Here is a 21,601-nt window from a genome sequence, read left to right as displayed (position 1 = left end):
CGCCACCCGGGCCGAGGGGTCTGTAGAGCCCGCGCAGCATAGGCCGCAGCACTGAGGCTGGCTGGGTGGTGATGGGCAGCGTGGAGGCGATGGGCGTGTTGATGGTGGAGTAGATCATGCCGTCGGCGGCCCGCACAGTGGCGGTGGAAGGGAACATCTGCCGGACAGCGCCCAGGCGGACATTGGGGACGTTGTACTGCGCCAGGCTGCCGAAGCCCTGCCGTGCCTCAGGGAAGGTGGGGTTGTACATCCCACCAGGTTTGGGGGGTGCGGGGCCTTGCTGCTGAGTCGCCAGCCCCCCCGCACCCCCTGGTGCTGCGCCGGGGCCGTAAGGCAGCAGGTCTGAGCCGTTGGCATGCCGGCCACCATACTGGTCCATGGAGTTGAGGGCGGCGCACATGCGGCTGATCTCTCGCGCCGTGGTGGCACTGTAGTGGGCCAGGCTGGACTCCTGGAAGCTGGCCAGGTCCCCCCGGGGCGAGAAGCGGTAGTCAGAATAGATATTGGAGGCCGAGCTGTACCTCCGCATGGGGAGTGGGTGGCCCAGCATCTCTGCTGGCTGGCGGAGGTCAGAGAAGGAGCCATACTGCAGCCCCTGGCCCAGGTAACCACCCTCGGCAAAGCCCACGCTGTAGGAGTGCTTCATCGTGCTGAGGTCCACGGCGGCGTCGCCTGCCAGGGAGGGGAAGGGCTGATCCCCCTTCATGGGATAGTAGTTCATCCCGATTTCAGAGAGGTTCGTGTCTGACATGGAGGAGTAGAGGCGGCCAAAGGCGCTGGAGGGGTAAAACTTCTGCTCCTCGTAGAGCGCAGGCGCTGGGGCTGGCTGCTCCCGGTAGGGAAAGGTCTCTGGCAGCTCTGGCTCTCTGCTGCCATAGAGGGGTCCACTGGCTTTCCGTCCAGGTGCCCCCACCTCCCCAGCTTTCTTCTCCGGCATCTTGGAGGTGGGATTGAAAGCACCGGTGCAGCTGCTGCCAAAGGGGAACTTGTAGACCACATCGCAGCAGGCCACCTGGCTCTCCGGCTTCATGCCTGTGAGGTCCAGCACATTGGCCGGTGGCTCCTCCTTCAGTACTTTGGTCACTGGGCCAGCCACCGCCTCCTCCATCTGCACCATCATCACCTGGGACTTCTTGCCGCCCAGGGCGAGGAGAGGGCTCTGGCTCTTCAGCTCCACTGGCACTGCACGGTACAGCTCTGAGCCTGGCTCTGGCGGGAAGGGCTGTGGGAGGCTGCCGACGTTCTGTGCCCCACCAGTCTGTGTGATGAGCACGTCCTTCTTCACAATCTGGCCTGGCATGCCATACCTTGCAAACTTGGTCTGAGGGGCTGCAGCGGGCTCGGGCTTGCCGCTGGCCACCCCGCTGGCTCTAACAGTGGCTGTCTGGACACCCTGCTCCATCTGCTTTACCTGCGCCAAGCACACTGGGCTCCCACTCCCCTGGCCGAAGTCCACCCGGCTCTGGAAAGGGTCTCCGTAGACCACAGGCTGCTTGGGCTGCGAGAGCAACATGGGGGAGGCAATGGCCAGGCCAGCAGTGCTGGCTGCTGCGATGATGGCGTGGGGCTGCTCCTGGGCATTGAGGTTGATGATCAAGGGCTGGATGGCCGTGGACTGCCGGCTCGGGATGTGGTCCAAGGTCAGGCAGTACTTCCTGGCCTCAGTGGCCAAAGAGGTGAGATCCATGCCTTGGTCCGTTATGATGATGGGGGCAGACTTCAGTGCAGTCCGTAAGTCCACGGCGTTAGTGCTCGGCACCTTGGGCCCTGGCTCCACCCGGGATGTGCCAGGGACGGAGGAGATACGGCAGAGGGAGATGTTTTCTGCAGGGAGTGCTCCCCAGCCATACAGTCCTGCAATGCTGTCAGTGGCTGAAGTCACGGCGGGTGCCTTCTGGGCGTGCTCCTTCACCGGCTGTGCCCTGATGTAGGCACCTTGTGGCTGCTCTGGCTCCGGTGCCTGGCTGTAGCCATGTGCCGGCAGCTGCCGGCTCGGCCTGGTGGGAGATGAGGTGGGGGACATCGAGGAGCCGGAGCTGGCTGGCTTGGTTTGGCTGGCTGCATCGGCTGCCAGTGTGATCAGCATGAAGGGGGAATCCTGTGAGGGCTGCCGGGCCAGGCGTGGTGAGCCCGCCCGGTGTGGCGTCTGTGTCCCCTGTGCCACCAGAGAAGAGGCAGCAGGGCCAGCAGAAGTGGCAGTGGGACCCTCATAGGGGAGGATGGGGCTCTGTGTCTGCGTGGAAAACTCTGCGGTGGCCTTTGCGGTGCGGGTGGGACTCTGCGTTGGGGAGGTGGGTGAGAGCGGAGGGCTGGAGCTCTTGAAGAAGGGGTACATCTTGGGTGGTGGGGGCTTGCTGTCGCTCACGGCCGGGAGCTTCTCCCTGGCAGTCTGCACGCTGATTTCCACTGCTGCCTTGCTTCTGCCAGTGTCCTCTGTCTGTGAGCCGTAGCTGACGGTGCTCTTCACCGGACTGTAGCTTCTGCTGGCTATGGATGGGGCCTCTGGTGCTGGGGAGCTGTAGCTCCGCAGTGCACTCCCAGGGCTGCTCGCTGCTGTCGTCACTGTGCTGGCACCTTTGCCATAGGTGTAAGGAGTGGTGGCAGCCTTGGACACCGGGCTGGGTGCTACTGGGGCGCTCTGGAGCTTGGCTAGCTCTTGCCCCTCTTTCGCAAAATGCTGGGTGACCCGGACGTCAGGAATGCCCTTGCCTGTGCTGCTGTCGGAGGTGGCAAAGGAGACGGGAGCGGAGAGCTGTGTGGGACTGGTGCCAGGGGTGAGCGGGCCACCATTCTGCTTCATCAGGTCGGCATAGGCGCTCTCAGCATTGAGGAAGTGCTTGTCCTGGTATGTCTCATCCTGCCCCTTCACTTTCTCTCCCTGCTCAAGGGCCAGGTCGAAGGAGGAGGACTGGTGCATCCTGGAGATGCTCTGTGAGGTCTGCAGGATCTCCTCATACACGGCCCCTGCCTTCGGCAGGGCACTGGGATAGCTGGGCTGGGAAGGGCGCGCAGGGCCACTGTCATACCGGTACTCCTCGGCATACTGGTACTCGAATCCGTTCTGGCCCTCGGTGCCGCGGTAGCCAACCTGCTGGTAGGCGCCACTGTAGGAAACCGCTGGCTGGGCCTGCTGGACCTGCTGCTTCTGCATCATCTCTGCCTTCCTCATCATCTCCTCATAGGCTTCTTCAGCGCTCTTGAGGGGCTTGCTGGCAGGCTGGCTGGGGCTGCTCTCCCCCTTCTCCGTCGGGGAGTACAGCGACATGAAAGTGGGCAGGTTGTACTCACTGCCCGACTTGTAGAGCTTGGAGGCCACGGCGTCAAAGCTCTCAGCCTCTGAGTCGATGGAGGGTGAGTACTCAGAGCAGGAGGAGCGGTGCAGCTCCTCCATCTCTGCTGCCTGCCGCAGCTCCTCAGTGGGGGAGGCGTCTTCGATGGGGGAGAGGTTGCTGGGGGGGGTTTTGGAGCGCTCCCTCCTCCGCTGAGCCCTCAGCTCCTCCTTGTCACGCTTAGTCTTGCGCGCAGTGCTCCGGATGCGCTGCTGCTCCACCTCCCGCATCTTCTCCTGCTCCCTCAGCAGCTCCTCTTCCTCCCGCAGCTCCTCCTCCTCAGATGAGTCCTCGATGGTGGGCAGCAAAGGGCCATGTGAGCGGTGGCGAGCCTTTCTCTGCTGCTTCACCTCCTCCAGACGCTGCCGGCGGCTGGGGCTGCTGTCGCTGTCCTCCTCCAGGGAGGAGATGGAGGTGGGCGAGGTGCCCGAGGTGTAGCTGGGTGTTGTGGCCGGCAGGGTGGAGGAGTACTCGCCACGGGAGCGCTCCTCGGGAGAGCCTGTCAGGCTCTCCATCTCCAGCTCAGGCTCCCGGTCCAGGCTGGTGTCTGCCTCCTGGCCCATCTCCATCTCCCGCCCGTAGCCAGTCGTGCTGTTCAGCTCGATGGTCTTGAAGCGCCGCAGCCCGCCCTGGGCCGTGCTCAAGTCATCGCCCTCCGCCGCCTCCAGCTCCTGCCTCTCCTCCTTGTACAGGCTGCTGGAGCTGTGTGGCAGACGCCGCTTAGCCGATGCCGGCTCTTTGCCCTTCTCCACCTCAGCCTTCTGCCCAGCTTTGGGGACGCTGCACTTGGCACGTCTGTAGCCCTCCTCCTCCTCCTCCAGGTTGTCCTCCTCCGCACTCATCTCCAGGATCTGCCTCCGCATGAACTCCTCGTCGCTCACCTCTGCCTCCCGGCCCTTGGGCCGGGGGGGCACCGGGGAGAAGCCCCCCTCGCTGCTGTCTTCCACGTAGTCGTGCCGCAGCTTGCTGCCAAACTCATCCGAGGACTCTGCACTCTCCCGCCTCTCCCGCTGGTTCTCCCACTCCATTGAGTCCTCATCCTCCTCCAGGATGTCCTCCAGCTCCTCATCTGAGTCAAAGGCTTCGGGGGTGATGGAGAGGTACCGTGGCCGCTGCCGCTGCCGCTGCTCCTCCCGCGGCTCCGGGCAGCTCTTGCCCTGCTCGGTGAGCTCCGGTGGGGCACCCCGGCCTTCCAGGAGTGGCCGCATACTGCTCTCCAGCTTGGTGAGCTCAGAGGGGCTGGGGGGGCTCTGCCCAGCCAGCCCGGTGCCGCTCAGCTTCTCCTCCTCCTGCTGCACCAGGCCGGTGATCTCGCTCTGCGAGCTGGAGATGCCGTCGGAGGAGTAGCCGGTGTCGCTGAGGCTCTGGGGGCTGCGGGACAGGTCCGGGGGGTAAGGCTTGCTCCCATCCTGTGGGCGAGGGAGAGCACAGCGTCAGACCTGGGCAGCTCCGGAGCTGCTCCCCCCTCTCCCCCCCCAAACATTGGGGAGCCCATGGAAGGTCTGGGAAGCACTGAGAGCCAGCCCAGCATGAAGGCTGGGGGTTGCCCCATGTCCCCCCCTCAGTGGCTTGTCAGCAATTTGTCTGCATGCTCAGGAAGGCAGGTGACAGGGCTCGCTGCAGGCAGGGGATGGCACAGCACATGTCCCCAGGGCCAAAGGCATTGCGGGACTCATAAATATGTTTAGAAAACTGACCCTGTCAGTGTTATCTCCCTGGATAACTAATACGAGAAGGCTGTCCAATGGCAACATCGATTTTTTTTTTTACTTAGAGAGATGGTGGTGGCTGAGCCCTGTCTGTAAGGCTCCGGGTACAGATGGCCACACACCCTTCCCTGGGGCAAGGATGTGAGGGCAGAGCTGCCTGCTGCTCTCCCCAGACAATCAGGCAGCTGCCTACCACTCTCCCCAGGCAGGCAGGCAGCTGCCTGCATGGGGAGAAGCCCAAGCACTTGTAATTGGGGGGTGTCTTGCGAGGGGGCAGCCCTTGCCCCCCAGTGCTCAGCCAGGCTGGCATGGCAGCACTGAGAGGACAGAAGCTTTACTGGTGGCAGCCATGGGGAACAGCTGCCTCTTAATGAACTCTAATTGCCCTGACAGCTCTGCAAAGCAGCCTTCAGAAGCAGCGCAGCCTCCAGGATCCTCCTTAGATGCCAGCAGAAATAAACAGGCCCTTTTAATTGGTGTTACAATTAGGCAGCATCGGGGCAAGCCTCTGAGCTGTGGGGCAAGTGCCGACATGCCCAGCCTTGGTGCCACCCACAGGGCCTGTCATCCCCACAGAGGCACCATGGACCTTACTGGATTTTGGAAGCACCAGCAGTCAGGGATGCGAGAAGCCTCTTCCCTGGGGGCAGCCGTCCCTTCCCAGCTTTTGGAAGACTTCCCACTGCATCCCCTCCCCACGGTGGCTGTGCTGGCTGATGCTGGGATGGTTGCTCATGGGGCAAAACCATACCAATACAGCCATATGTTTCCCCAAACTGTATTGAATTTTTAAAAAGGTGGGATAAGGAGCTTGAAAAATGCCCACTGCTGCAACAAGTGAAATGAGTTTTCCATTTAATGACAAATTCAGCTGCCCTCATGTTATTTTAAAACAAATCCACAGGACAAAGACGAGCTGAACTATTGAATTATGCTCAAACTGATGTAATCATAATAAAGAGAAAGCAAATACCAGCATGCTGCTACAGAGCCTGCAAAGTTCCTAAGTGGTTTGGAAGGGCTGAGACAGCAATGTTTTGAGCTCATCACTTCCCAAAAGGCCATTTTCTGAGGCAAATGGCCTCAATGACACAGTTTCTGCTCTGACTTGGAATAAAACCCTGTTTCTGAGCACGGCCACCGCAGAGGCATGGCTCGGTGCCACACTGGCCCTGGGTGAGATGCGGTCCACAGGGATGCTCAGAGCTGGAAGCACCCTGACAACTCACCTCCTGGTCCTTCGCCTGCGGCGCCTCGGGGGGTGCCCGGCTCTCCTTGCTCTCCACCTCTGGTTTGGGGGTTGTGCTCTTCCCCTTCAGCACGGCACTCTCAGGAGCTCTGGAAGGCTCTGGGACAGCTTTGGGCAGCGGCTTTTCCTCTGCTGGAGCTGGGGGCTTCTTCTCGGCTGGGGCAGGGCTCGGGGTCCTGCTCTGCTCGGCAGCCCGGAGGGTCCTCGCGGGGGAGGGCTGCTGCTCAGGGGGTGCTACCGGCTCGGTGGGCACCGGCACGGGTGCTCTCTGCTGCTGGCCAGCGGCTGGTGGCTGGTGCCGCGGGGAGCCGGTGGGCGGTTGCTTTGGGGCAGGCAGTGGCATCGGGGCAGGGTCACCGAGGCTGCCTTCGAGCAGCCGCTGAGTTTGGCAGTTCAAGCACAGCCATTCGTTCTTCTGCAAAACAGAGAAGGAAAAGTTCTGTTCAAACCCTGGGAGCTTCATCTCAGCAGAGACCTGGCCAAGAAGTTCAGCTGATGGGACACGTGGTGATGGTGCAAAGGACTCAGTGCACCCAAACCAGAAAACCAGCTTCAGAGAGGCCAGGCTGCGAGCAGGCAACTGCCGAAACACCCGTGTGGGCTGCAGAGGGGCATGTACCCCACAAACCATCTAAGAGAGACCATCTACCTTAAACTACCCCTACCCTTGTTCAGTGGTGTTCAGCCAGAGGGACCGTAGCCACAACACAGGCGTTTCACACTCCCCCCATGACACCTCAGTATCACCAGCTCTTTTCATGTCCAGTCTTGCTGGTATTTTGGTTTTAAGTGAAACAATGAAAGCAGATTACTACTGTAGCTTAACACTTCTTGGGCTCCATACAGCTTCTCTCTCACTCTGATTTGTTTTCCTCGATAGAATAAAGGTTTAATAGCATAATCATAATACTTAACAATCTTCTTTTTCTAGGTTATCAGAAAATACTGGCTACACGAGTACGCAAAAATTTCCCAAAGATATTACCCAAAGTACACGCTGTGCAGGAAAAGAACAAGACAATCTCGTCTAGTGAAATTCTCAGCAAGAGCCGTTGTTTTATGGCCTGGAAAAAGCTGCTTGCAAGCAGGGCTGTGAGTGGCAGAGAGCCTGCGGGGCTACGGCAGGGGCTCTGCATTAAGGGATCAGAAGCACTTTTCTTCCCCCAGGTCGTCCAAGGGCTATTTTTACCCACCCAGGAATGTCCAGGAATAGGGGCCTGACATTTACTTCCCTTCTGATGTTTCACCATCTCAAATCTTTTTGGTTTTGCTGCTAACAGACTGATATGCTCCAAGTCCTTTTCCCCAGACTCCTCTTTTGCTGATCCATTGCTCCCAAAGCTTGGGGTGGCCAACCCTGGGGGGCAGCTGGCCCCAGAGGAGCCATCCAGCTGTTAGAGAGGTGGTCTTAGTCTTCAGCTGGACCAGCCTGGGGCCAGGGCTGCAAGCCAGCTGTGTCTCCTGGGGCCATGGCAGCCACGGCCTCCACGTAGATAATGAGGTTCACCAAAATGGCCTTGAGGAAACAGCCTCAAGTTGCACCTGGGGAGGTTTAGATTGGATATTAGGAAAAAATTCTTCACTAAAAGGGTCGTTAAGCACTGCAACAGGCTGCCCAGGGGAGTGCTGAGTCCCCACCCCTGCAGGTATTCAAAGCACATGTAGCCACGGCACTTAGGGACATGCTTTAGTGGTGGACTTGGCAGCCTTAGGTTAATGGTTGGGCTTGATAATCTCAAGGGTCTTTTGCAACCTACATGATTCTATTCTATGACTCTAAAAAGCATACCTATGGGATGGCAGCAGCAAAATGAGCTTGGAACCTGCATCCAGCCAGGAGTCCCCAAGTTTTGACAAGATGCTGGAGATGCTTTGCAGTTGGTGGTGGCCAGGAGTAATGGGCTTCCCCACAGACACTTCTTCACTCATACAGCAACCTAGACCAGGAGCAGCCATCCAGCTCATGCTCTCCGGGGAGCAGAGGGGCAGGAGGGCTTCTTCTGCGGCATGCAATGTCCTCCTTCCCACCCACACCACCCCACAGCAGCCCCTGCTCTTCACACAAACATCTTAAGAATACATTAGGGCTTTGGAAGGCCATAAAAAAAAATCCCTTGCAGCATGGTAATATTTAATTACTGCTTAATCAAAGAGAAAGTCTAATTAAGGGGCAAGTGCAGCCTATTGTATCTTAATGATTGCATTTGTCTTCTTTTATTTCAGAGCTCGCTCTTGTCCCTGTGCCTCTGAATCAGATCTCCTCGCCCTGCTCTGCTGTGTAATTATTTCAGACTGCAGAAGGAAATGTGATTGCGTGACACAAATTGAATCCCTGCCTCATGGAAATATGCGGCCTTTCATTTTTCTTTCAGGAATCCCATTTTTCTTCACCAGAGCTCCCTCCCCAGTGCTAGCAGTGAGGGGGAGGCGCGATGCAGACTGGATGGGCTGGCTGTGCCACGGTAGAGCTCAGCTCAGCTCCTGCCCATTGCTCTCTGCCACGCCATCGTGCCAACTCCTGCAGGAATTGGAGATCAGCCCGCCTTGAACTACCCCCTTAATACACCCCTTGGATGGGACATTGCTTGTGCTTATGCTGTCCCACCCTGCCACACCGTGGTGGCTGGGAAGCTCTGGACAAGGGTATGGGCACAGCTGCTTTTGCCCTTTCAGTGAAAAATTCAAGCCAAGGATGGTCATGGAAGGCCAACGCTGGTCACCGGGTGCCAAATGCAGGCACTGAGTGCCAATCAGGTCCCATCCAAGGAGGTGGCTCCTGTACCCATGGAGAGACAGGAGTCACACATGCTCTGGCCAGTGCCCTGCTGGGACAGCCACCATGGCAGAACACTCTCCAAAGTGTGTAAGCTCTCAGATCAGTGTACTCCTTCTGTCTAGGCTTGACTGGATATAGATGCACGTGCTTTGCAAAAGCAAATGTTCAGCGTGAACATTAGGAAAAGCCCCTTTTCTGAGGCAGCAGTGCAGACTGGGACAGTCACTGTGGGGTCTCCATGCTTGGATGGGGTTCAAGGCTTTGCTAGACAAAGTCCCCTGTGTTGGTGGCGGTCCTGCTCTGTGTGGGAGGCTGGACTGGAGACCTCATACTCCCCCACCAGCACCTTCCTGAGTCCATGCTGGCAAGGAACACCACCATGGTGCAAGGTAAGCATGAGTGGAGAGGATCTGCTGGTGTCATCTCATCAGGATAAGGTTTAGGGGTCCTCCAAGACCAGGCGAGCACAGGACTGATCCATACTATGGGGATCTGATGGCTCCACAGATTGGTCTGAGCATCCTCCCTCAGGTTCCTCCCAGCTGTGGCTCCGCAGCTATTTCTCTTGGCAGCTGCCCCAGTTTGAGCAGGTCGCCCTACCATCCTGCTCTCGCAGATGTGACAGCTTGACTCTTCACGGGACTGCACTGGGAAGTGGATAAGGGAACGCTCTCTGGTAAAAATAGCCCTGCCAAAAAGATTGTGGAGCTCCACTCTGAAATGCCCCTTGCCTTTCACAGCAGGCAGAAAGGCATGGGTACAGAGGGAAGGTGGAAAGCAGGGAAAGTCGCAGGTGGAGCTGGCCCTTAAGCCTTCACCAGTCGTGAGAGATGTCAGCCAAGCCCCGGGAGATGCCCAAGATGAGAGTGGTATACACTGAGTTTGCATTTTCTCCTCCTGGCTTTTCTTTTGACACCTCTGGGGTCTCCTGTGCTAGGGAGACTCTTCCAACAGTCCAGCACCCCACACTTTAGTCTGAACCTCTGTGGAAAATCACTACGTGGTTACAGCCTTGGGTTGCAGAAAACCAGGGAAGGGATAATTGAATTTTTCTGAGGGGTGGGAGAGCCCCTGGCCCTGTCAGCAGCCAGTGCCGTGCCAAGCCGTGTGTACACTGTGAGCACAGACTGTGCCGCAGCAGCCAGCACACCGTTTGCCATCGCATCCCGGCACTTGCTGCAGTGAATACCTCCAGCAGCAGGAGCTGCAAGCTGCCTGGCTCCTACACACGTGCTGGGGGGCAAGAAATCCTGCCTGTGGCAGTTACAGGGAGATGGGAGGCAAGCAAAACTGCCTGTACCCATCAGAAATATCTCTGGCAAACCTCTCCAAGCTCTCAATCCCTGTCTTTAAGAGACCTCTGCAGCCCCACCAACACCCGGCACTGACACCCATCATGCGGCTGGATGCTAAAAACCCAGAGGCTCAGTGCAGATGTTGGGTCTGAGGCATCCCACAGCCCCACGCCAGTGCATCATGCTCTGCTGTGACAAATGACCTGTCCCTCTCCCACAGCCCTGCAGCCTTGTCGGCTCAGTGTTTGGTTATCCCGCAGCACCTCCACTCCCTCTCAGAGGGATCGGCTCTGGAGCAGCTCGCCAGTACGTATGGCTTGGCTGCAGGCACTTCCCAGCTAATGCACCCGGCAGGATTAAGCTGCCCCTGAGAAAAATGCAAACATTCGACGACCGGCTGATTTGCTAACAGCTTGTAAATCCCCATCGAGATTAACCAGATCCCATGAAGATAATAATAATTAGGCTGTATTTAGCGCTTTGCATGTCCAAGCCGTTGGATGCCCAGGAAGGCAGGGTGCTCCTCTCTGGGGCGGTAAGTGGGTAAGGAGCTTACAGCAAAGGCGTGCCGGTGCCTGTCTGAGTCTGTGCTTAAAGATACTGGAAAGCTTGACCCCATAAGGATGGGGATGGGGGCTTGCTTGACACCAAGGTTTGCTGCCTTAGGATGCACCGTGGTGGCAGGCACAGGGGGTTTAACTGTGCAGAGAGCAGGCAATGGGAGCCGGGGCTGGTAAAAACCATAGCACACGGTGGACAGGCAGTGCATGCGCAACATTGCTGGGATGCAGAGCGGGCTCCAGGTGGAGGAAAGCATCAATAATTAAAGAGAAGGATGAAACCAAAGTGCACCTGAGATGCCATCTTAAATGAAGAGGTGCTGGCAGGACAGGGAGTGCTGGAAACTGGCCAGCCAGGCAAGCGGGGGGGTGAGGGTGTTGGGAGGCTGCCCAGCCAAACCGGGTTATCAGCTTACACCCCTGGAGAGTCACTGCCCTGACCCCTCGGGCTCACAACCTTCCTCACCCTCAAACCACTGGGATTTGCAGAGGAGATACGGAAAAAGTAGGTTTCCACAGAGAGAAATGGAGCTCCTGTGGTCTTTTGGGGCAGGACAGAGCCCCGGGTGCAAGACAGCCCTGGCCAGCAACAGAGAGCGGGTGGCTTCGTTCAAGGCATCACATCTGAGCTGCAACGACTATCCCGATTTTTAACTGCGCACCACGGGAGCGGCACTGGGAAATGCAGCATGCGGCCACAATTCCTGCTGGCTCGCTGAAGGGGCGGCGATTGCCGTGCTGACGGCTGCCTGCGCTCCCTCCCGGGGGCCAGGGGGGATTTGCCACAGCCCTGCTGGCACGGGAGCCCCTGGGGCTGCCGCCGCAGTGCCCCAGGGTGATACACGGGGAAGGGGTGCAGGGTCGGTGTGCATCGGGGGTCTGTGTGGGGGGGTACCCCTGGCTCCCCCTGAGCTATGGCATCTACTGGCAGGTGGCCACAGCCGCGCTCGCCAACCTCTGCTGGGTTTTACCCTGCTATTGTTTTAATTTACTAATGGGCGACAACAAAACCATAATTAACTAAAGTAGAAGTCTTCCCGCGTAATTCTGGTCAATGTTACTGCCTGGCAAGTTAATTAAATGCTGAATCCCCCAGCACCACTGTTGTGGTTTTTTTAACGACAGAGCTTCAGCATCATGGTTGCACATGAACCCCCTGTTCAGAGACTCAGAGGTCTGAGAGCCTCCGTGGGAGCTGGCAGTGCCAGAGGCTTCCCAGGCTTCTCTGGACACTTCTTGGCTTCCCTGGTCAGCTCCTGGCTGCCAGTCCCACCATCCCTGTCACCCCTGAGACCCTTACTGCAACCTCTCCAGCTTCTGGGAGATGCACAGTCGTGATCTCCATCCCAGCACAAACCGCTCCCCGCAATATCATCCCTAGGACTCTGCCCAGTTATTTATGTTCAAGAGTATTATTTTACACAATCAAAACAGCATCTATTAAAATACCAGGACAAAATTCTGTACAAAATTAGATAAGCAGCATGAGGTATAAGTACCTCGCAAGCCAGATCTCATCTCCCAGCATTAAATGCAGTGAATCTCACAAGAATATTTCATTTATTTGCTGACAAGTACTGTGCAGGGCTCATCACTGTGACAGATGGGTGCCTGGAAAATATGGAAAACACTTCTGGTATCTGAAGCAAGATCCAAATTAACAACAAGAACCTCATAAAATCACTTCTCAAGCACTCCTCTCAGTCCCGCTTGCAGGAAACTTCCCACTTAGGAGGGCTTCTGACATCCAGACACCTTCTACACACCCTCCTGCAGCAGAAATGGGGATACCTCACTGTACGATCCCCTCTCCCAAGCGCTCAGCATCCTTGTGCTATGAGCACCACAGCTCTGTTCTGTACTGTGGACGGTTTTTAGCAGTTTTAAAGGCAAGGGACTGAGTCATGCTTGATCACTGGATGCCTGGGCTGTTTCATACCCATCTCGGTCAGTGCCTGGGGTCTGGCTGGAAGGTTCTCCATCCTCTAAGCACTCCTGTGCCCCTCCCTCCCCCCAGCAAAGATGCTGTCTGCCAGCAGCCTCCCTAGGCAAACCCCAGCGCTCATTCATTTTGGATGCTGCTGATGCTTTCTCCCCCTTGATTTCAGCCCATTCTCACAGCTGAACTCTTCCAACTCTCTCTCCAAAACACCTCCCCACGGTTGGAGGCACCTGCCACCTCTGCCAAACCCCTTCAACTGAGCTACTGCAGTTTGAGGAGGTGAGGGGGAGCGTGCCAACCTGGGCCAACCGCTGCTTCTCCAGGATGCTTGCCTATGGAGGGGAGGATGCACATCACGGTCCCGACCACAGCACATTCCAAAGGATGTTTTTAACATCGTGTGCTATCAGCAAATAACCATGGGCCTAGTTTTACCTCTGCCTCAGTCCTTATCTCTCCTAGGAGGCTGAGGCAGTGATGGGATTTGAAATGAGGGCGAGGAAACGTGCTGCGATGGTGGAAGCACCAGAGATCAGGAGGCGAGATGGAGAAAATGCATGAGATGCTTGTCAGAGTTGCGCCTGTGATGGGAAGAGACTGGAGAGGATTCAGGTGGCCTTGGCACCAGGAGGGGACTGAGACCAAGGAGGACCAGAGGCAGCGGGCAGCCCTGGGGAGACAGGCAGAACTGGCTGTGCACAGCCGGTGGTGCACACATGTGTGTTCACACACCACCATGGGACAGCTGCCTCTGGGATGGGGCAGAAAGCACAGTGCGTGCTATTGCCCTGATTGTGTCTTTTTTCCCCTAACAACACTCTCAAAATCCCACTCAAGCTTGATACAGAGCTGCTTGTGCTTGCTAACTACATTTATGCTGGCATGTCCTTGCTAATTCTGAAGTTTAGGCATGCAGGTATACATATATATATATATATATAAAAATCTGTTGCACTGAATGCAACTCTCGGACGCAGTTCAGCGGAGGCGGCCGTGTTTCTGGAGACCAGCTGGCCATGCACTAATGCTGCCCAGATCGGGGAGCGAGAGGGGCTGGCAGGCTCCCCAGGGGGCGGCTGTGCATCCCCCTCATGGCCCCGTAGAAAGGCTGTTGCGGGCAGCGCAGCAAAGACCCAGCACGCCCCAGCTCACGGCCACAGGGAGAGGTGGTGAGGGGACCACACACACCTCCCACAGCTGAGTCTCCTCAGCTACCAACTGCTCCACACTAATTGACTTCATTACCATCAACTGGGCAAGTATTAGTGCAACCAGGGTTCACAGATTAGTCCAGATGAAAACCACCAGTTATTTCAATCCCTTGCTAAATGTAGCATTTGACTAAGCAACTCAGTGATGTGTTTTCCAGCATCAGCCTATTCTTATCTGTTCCTGTGGCCTCTCTCAGGCTGATGGAGCTGACAGTCCCTCCCCAGCTCTATTTTAGATGTGTGCGATGTATTGGTGGCCTTTCCACTGCAATAATGTGATTAAAAGCAGTGCAGGGTAATGAGCTCTGTGGTGCAGAGCTTGTTTTCTGCCTCCCATCTGCTTTGCTCCATCCCCCTTCCTTCTCTGTGCCGGGACCTCTCCCAGTTGGAAAAAAGACAACAGAAAGAGAAGATGGTAGAAACTGCACATGATGGCTGAGTGCTGGGACTGCCATGAGCCATGCCAGGAGGGAAGGGATGGACATGGGCAGCAGCAGCTCCCAGCCCTTGCTCCAAGGCAGCCACAGTGTCTCACACCAACGCTCTCTCCCTTTGCACCCTGCTGCTGGTCAAAACTAACGGGAGGGGACCTGGAGCCGGAACAGCAGTGTCTGCCCTACCACCCATCCCCTTTACCCGTGCCATGGGGAGATGAAGGTACAGAGGAGATGGGGAGCTGGACAACAGCCAGGTGCCGAAGTGGCCATCGCATCCTCCTTCCTCAGCTCTCCCTTTTTCTTTGTCCTTCACATGCCTCATGCTGGGGATTTTTTTCCTCCTCTGCTCCTGACCGCAGAAGGGATGGATCAGACCTTTATGACACAGCTCAAGGGTCAGAGAAAAAGTACCTGAGGCATTGACAGCCTCCCACCCTGCAGTTCGATACACTGCATAGGCAGTGGAGGATTATTCCAGCTGAAAGTCTTTGACTGATGAGTAATAGCAATTCTCCCCTCCACTTGCCTTCGAGGAATAGCTGTGCTCTTGCCAAGCCCAGCTTATTCCATTGCAGCAGCTGATGGACAGGCCAATGAACGCTGCCACGGCGAGGAGAAAGCGGTGTGAGCCTCTGTGGCCATAGGAGAGCTGCAAATGTCGTTTCTACCTGCATGGCCAGCCTGGACCACATGCAGCTTCTTGACTAGCTGCAGACTCCAGCGGTCATGTCCCCAGACCAGGGCATCGCTGTCCTGGGCAGCCCCTCCTGAGGCACAAGTGGAGATCTGCAGAAAACTGATAGGCTTTCTGGGGCACTGATCTGCTGACAGGGGCATACGCTGCTCTGCTGTCTCCTGAGCTGCCCCGGGGCTCCCAGCAAGGGTCCCTCTCATATTTGGCTTGACAGAGTCTAGAGGAAAAGGCTACCAACTCTTTCATGTTATTAGGAACTGCAGCATTAGAGCCAAGCTTAGACTACTTTTTCATATCGTTATTTCACTGTCAGGCCCCAATAATTTTATTCCATGGAGCTGGGAAGGAAACTCACCTTGGCTGACTGGAATGCCAAGGGGAGAGTTGGACAACCTGTTTGGATTGTTCAGCTCAGAGCCCAAATAAATTCCTCCTGGCTCTGGCATCCAGCCAAAGGACCCACAGCCAGCAGCTCCCAGCAGAGCCCAGCTCTAGAGCATCTCAGCACCCGCATCCTTATACGGCTGCAGCCATGAGCCAGGCTCCCCCAGCTCGTCTCTGCCCCCTGCCCATCTTCCACCAACTCCAAAATTAGGGCAGCTACTGCGGCAGGAAGCACCTTCTATATTTTTGGAGCTTAAAAAAAATCTTTTTGAATGGCAAGAATGTTTCTAAGTCAAAGGATTGAAACTATTTTGCAATCAAGGAAGTGTATTTCCAAACGAGCCCTATTGCGAGAGCCTGGGTGCTGTGTGGGCTGTGTGAAGGGGCTGCTAAAAAAGGGTACACAGCTGTCCAAAATTTTGAAATGGGTGCTTTTGCAGAATATATATAGACATCGCTCCCCACTCAACATATTTCCTTCCAGTTCATTAGATAAAAACACATTAAAAAAATCAGTAGGATATTGAGGAGAGAACTTTGATGCTTGTGGCTTGTCTAAAAGCCACAGGGCCAATTCTCAAGGCTATAGGTGAGCATCTATTGCCCTCAGAATGGCCTGTTGAACGTCAGAGCATCGGTGTCATTGCCACACTTCTGCAATAACAGACATCCAGCAATAAACCAGCTGGCATCAGGAACGGGAAGCAGAGACACCAGCTCCCAGCATGACAATGGTGGTGAAGATGAATACAAGCAGGTTTGCCTCAAGATGGTGGTGAGGTGAGACACAGAGGCGAACCACCTCTAGCTGGGACATGGGACATCCTCTGCGTTACTATCTGAAGAAAAGAAGACCAGTTTTGGGGCCAGACATGACCACCAGAAATGCCCATCCTCACTCTGACCCAACAAGTTCACCTGCCACCAGAAGGCATCAGATCACCCCTCAGCACTTTGGTTCAGATAAAATACACCCTTGATTTCACATGGTTGCCATCACTGGGCAACAGCTTTAATACTCATTTATCTCTGTTGTTATTTCCAATCTAGATGTGCTTCCTTTTTTTCCTGGCCACTGGCTACCACCATTTTTCTCCTCCTACCTTGACCATTACCCAGTGTCCCCTTTTCCAGTGAGCAGGTGGAGATAAAGGTGCCCTGGCCTCAGACAGAGAATCTTTTCAAAGAAGTGAGAGTAACAACACGTCCAGGCTGGGTACCCAAAGGTGCCATCACAGGAGGAAATGCATGAGCACAGTGCTGCATATTTAAGAAAAAGGAAAATCACAAAAAGTAAGAAAAATAGGAGGAACAAGAGGGCAAGTTTCAGATGCCGAAAATGCTTTTCGTTTTCCCTTTCATTGAGCCTTACTATTAATATTTCTCTCTGTTTTATCTCAGAGAAAGAGCTAAATTAACTACCAGCTCAATTCCGAGAGACTGGATCCAAATGGATGAAGAATTAAGAAGATTTTCTGTTCACAATAAAATCCAGCCAACGGTATTAAAGCAGCAGAGGGTATGGTCTGGTTTTCAAAGATTAGCTATGGCTGTCCCAAGGAAGAGAAGCTCTGATTTTCCCATTTTGCTCCAATGTGACGTCTATAAAGCTGTCTGGATCATTACAGTCATTCCAGACTGAGATGACCATCATTTTAACAATGTAGAAGAGTGGGACATGGCTCTTGTCCTCCATCATGTCCCAGTTCCCTATGTCCTCTTGCCCACACACAGACCAGTTGCTCCCAGTGCACCCTCCTCGAGGACCCTGCTGGGTTCCTGCTCCGGCGCTGCCAGCGTGGCACCCACTGAGAAACTGCATTTTCTCAGCAAGCCCTGCCACTAACGTCACGACTCAGCTCCAGATCCAGCACTAAAACCCACCAGCACAGAGGCAGGAGTCTATTTCTCCCCTACCGATAAAGAAGTAATATATTGTTCATTTTTGTTTGAATCGATCTGGCCATGCATTGTAATTTACTCCGTGATGTAGTACTCCTTAACGAGATTTATCAGCCTGCCAGCCAGCCTTATCTTTAACAGTCCCCATTATCGGGATGTATTTCTCAGCCAAGGTTAACAGCAGCAGGAGGATCTCCGAATGCTGGCTGCATGATAATAATCCTGCAATAACGCCCAGGAGATGTACACTGGGTCCAGCAGAGCCCATACCTTGGTCACCACGGATCCTAACTCCTTCTGGCACCCTGGCATGGTGTAGATTAAAGGTGTTTTTTGTGGCCAGGCTGCTATTTCACACATACATTTGATGAAATAACTGTGTCTCTTCAGGAAATGTTTGAATCTGTATGCAGAAGATTTCAAATATGTAGCAAAATAATGCCTGCAAAGAGAAACATGGCCAAACTACGCAGAAAACAAATACAATATTCTATTCGTTTTTCCAACCAGAATGGTAGAAAATCCAAGAAAAGCTAAGTTTATCAGAGAAGTCTTATTTAATCAAAACTTTGGTTTTTCATAGGCACTAGTGTTGACTAAAATATCCAGCCATCCAACTAGTAATTTTCTGCATCTGATAAAAGCAGATTCAAGCTGTCTGATTGCTCTCTTTTAAATTGCAAAGAGCCCCAAGTGTCTATCAGGCAGCAGCCTCACACTTCCAAACCAGAAGAAAATCTGCGTCTTTAAGAGCTTCAGCTTCCTTCCCATTGCAAGCTGTTCCATCCCCAGCCCCCCCCAGCCCCAAAGAAGTCTAGCAGCAATAAACAGGGTTTGAACCTATTTCATGATCACGATGGACTGTTTTCAAAGTGTGTTGGCGAGCCATTGGTTATAAGGGGAGGAAGCTGAGGACATCTGATGTCCTCTGGTACCTGCCTTCCCAGGAGACAACCCTGCATTGGAAGAGACCGAAAACCCCACATGGAGGTGGCTGAGGGTACTCAGGGCTCCACCACTGAGACCTACCAAGTCCACCTTCCCACAGCCCTTGCATGTTGGGTAGATGCACCACTGGAGGAGACAACCACTAACAGCTGACCTCAGCTCTCCTCTCCCTGCCTGAGAGCAGAAGGTCATCTCCAGGCTTTCCTGGCTGTTTAACACTTAGAAAATAGGATGACAAAGGCCAAAGGCTTCACCTTTGGGTGGAGAGCAGCCAGTGCTGCACAAACACAGGCAGACGTCTCGGGGTAACCCATGACCCCTCTGATTGCAGCCCTTTGCCTTCCTCTCTTTCTATTTCTATGGCCCCTGCCAGGACATTTGCACTGAAATATGTGTATTCCTAGAGAACTGGAAGCTGTGGGCAAAGATGTTTGGCCCCACTCAATGATAGCTGCTTCAAAAAAGCCCATATACCCTGTTATAGGCTTCAAGATTGTGAGTCCTGATTTCAGCAGCAGAAATATTTTAATTAAATGAACTACCTTCATGGAATAAATCAAGTGATAAGCTTGAAAAATTAACTCTCATAATCTTTCATGCTTCTGTGCAGGTCAATAAACTATTACAGTAAAAGGCTGGGAAACGTTCTAGAAACATGGGTTGTTACAATGGAGATGGATGAGCCATTTTACTCCCCAAATTATACACATCAGCATCTTTCCACTCTTGAGCCTTGCACACCCTCTTCCATCATCTTGCACACCCTCTTCCACCCCCTTGCCTGCTGCCCACAGCAAAGCTGGAACAGCACAGCCAGTGTCTCCCACCCACTCAGGTCCGTATCCCAGCCCTCCTCATCAGGAGAGCATCTCCCGCCCTTTCATCACCAGCTCGGCTCATCCCATGCAATTCCTGACTTCACCAAAATGTCTAAAAACTGGACTGTAAGGGCACACTTGGGGAACCCACAAGCTGCCTACAGAGGGGGTACATGTCTTGGTGGGTCCAATATAATTTCCATCACCTTGAAAATTTTTTTTAAAACTTATTTTCAGATATTCCTGTATTTTAACTTAACTTTAACTTGCTTTAAAAATAGCTGATAGTCCCCCAGCTGCTAGGTGCTGATTTGATGGTGACCCTGACTTGGATGGATGTTCCCACCAGTGGTGCCAGGTCTCTCTGTAGCTGGGAGGTAGGAACCAGCTAGAGGCACTGGGGTGGAAGTGCTGAGATTTTCCATCTCAAGAGTAAATGCAGCAAGAATGAAGCTAAGAAGCCAAACCAAAATGAAATGGTGAAGTCCATATAAAATGGTTGCTTTGAAAAAAAAATTTAAAAATCACTTTGCTCAGTGAAAGCATTTCCTTCCCCAGCTGCCCTGTTTGCAAAGACAGACAGATGCATGTGGGACCTCTTGGCTCCCTGAAGCCACAGAAGGAGCCACCTCATATAAACCCTTTAAGTAATTTAAGAAGCTCCACTTTAAGAGTAGTTCAGGGCCACTGCAGAAACCTGCTCCTCTGAAGGCTGGGAACACTCATCTGACTTCCAGACTGAAGAAAAACCCAGACTTGTTAAAAATATTGCTGCCTAGCTCTGGTTTGTGCTTCTTTTCCTGATGTCCTATTTGCTCTCGGCAAACAGATGACTGTTGGTCATACTTAACAGCTCCGAGTAAATCAGGAAATTATGTAAAGCTGGGAATTTCACAGCTCCTTTGCAGACAGCAAGCCCTTTCCATGCAGCGCGGGTGTTGGTTGCCGGCAGCCAGCAGGATCTGCTGCTGCAGCCCCCTCGCCCCAGCCTGTGGAAGGCAGGGAGCGCCGGGCTGGCACTCGGTCACACTCATCCCAGGCAGTCCAGCTCCACAGCCTTGATGTGGCCCCGGCTAGGACAGAGCCCAAACCGGCCAAGCCACAGGCAAACCCACAGCACAGGTCCTATCCTTACGCCCACATTCATGTTTTCAGGGGTTATTCCCAACACAGTACCTCATTTCCTTCCTGAACTTCAGGTTTGTTTGAGAACATTTGTTTTCCAAGTCAACTGAACCCCACTGAAATCAATGCTTTTCTGCTTCAACAGGCTTGGGAACCAGGTACTCTTTGTGCTGCAAACATTTAAAAATATCATAACCAAAAAAATACCAACCAAACTCATGTCAGAGATCAGAAACTGCCTGCTAGTTATCTCCCAATCAAGGCACAAATTAGGGCCAAAAGCTTCTAGCCGTGGCATGGGAAAATGCAAAGCATTCAGAGATGAGTCTGAAGATCCCAAAGCAGATCTCTAAATTAAAAAAGCCTTCTTATCACTCCCAAAGGTGTCTTCATTTTCCCTAAATCTTCCCTCCGGGTTCCAGCATTTTGTTGTACTTTTTGCTTCACGTAACTCAGGGCAGTGAGGTCTCAAGGATAACTCTGCAAAATATCTTCTCCCCACTTCCCAAACTTTCTTCTTGGTTTTGTGTTGTGAAAAACATAAAAGCCAATGCAGGAGCTTGCTCTGCTGTGCCACTTCTGCTGCGAGGCACCGAGCAACTCCTGTCCCTATCCTGGGCATTCACTTCGTCAGGTGCAAAGGGGCTCTCAGAAAATCTACCTTTGAGATGTTTCATCACGCCAAGGAAGAAGATGCTGAAGGTGGTCCTGGGTCCATTCCCCTATGGTCACTCCTCTGCAAGGAGAGCATGAGACAGGGTATTGAGGGATGAGAAAGGCATGACGGCCTTGGGCTGGTCTCTACTTAAGGTCTCTTAAGGTTCATTTCATCTAACTGTCTAAACCTTGGGCAGCTGGTCTCAGCAAATTATCTGCCCCAGGTGTTAGACAAGAGCATCCAGGGCATGGAGTCATTCTCTGTGGGTACCACTCTCTCCATCAGTGTGGAGAGGTGCCTCTGCTGCCAGCTCAGCTTGGGTACTAGACCTGCAGACACCTAAAATCAGAGGAGACAAACCCTATCCTCAGCAGCAGCTTAGAATAATAGAGTGGTTTGGGTTGGAAGCAACCTTTAAAGGTCATCTAGTCCTACCCCCCCACAAGGAGCTACATCAGGTTGCTCAGAGCCCGGTTCAGCCTAACTTTGAACGTCTGCAGGGATGGAGCATCTACCACCTTCCTGGGCAACCTGTGCCAGGGTTTCACCACCCTCATTGTAAAA

At 54.1% G+C, this 21,601-nt stretch overlaps 1 protein-coding gene across 1 annotated transcript in view; it reads right to left on the bottom strand.

The window, feature by feature from the left end:
• Positions 1–21,601, bottom strand: part of BSN (bassoon presynaptic cytomatrix protein) — a 73,834-nt gene that overhangs the window by 4,080 nt on the left and 48,153 nt on the right. Inside the window, 2 exon segments of the mRNA XM_026857610.1 lie at positions 7–4,738; positions 6,268–6,702. Of these exon segments, the coding sequence (XP_026713411.1) occupies positions 7–4,738; positions 6,268–6,702 (5,167 nt within the window).

Source organism: Athene cunicularia (genome assembly GCF_003259725.1).
Source record: "Athene cunicularia isolate RWA chromosome 12 unlocalized genomic scaffold, athCun1 chr12_part1, whole genome shotgun sequence".
In the NCBI taxonomy this organism is placed as follows: Eukaryota; Metazoa; Chordata; class Aves; order Strigiformes; family Strigidae; genus Athene; species Athene cunicularia.
The sequence above is the reverse complement of the archived record's forward strand: the minus strand, read 5'-3'. Positions and strand labels throughout refer to the sequence as shown.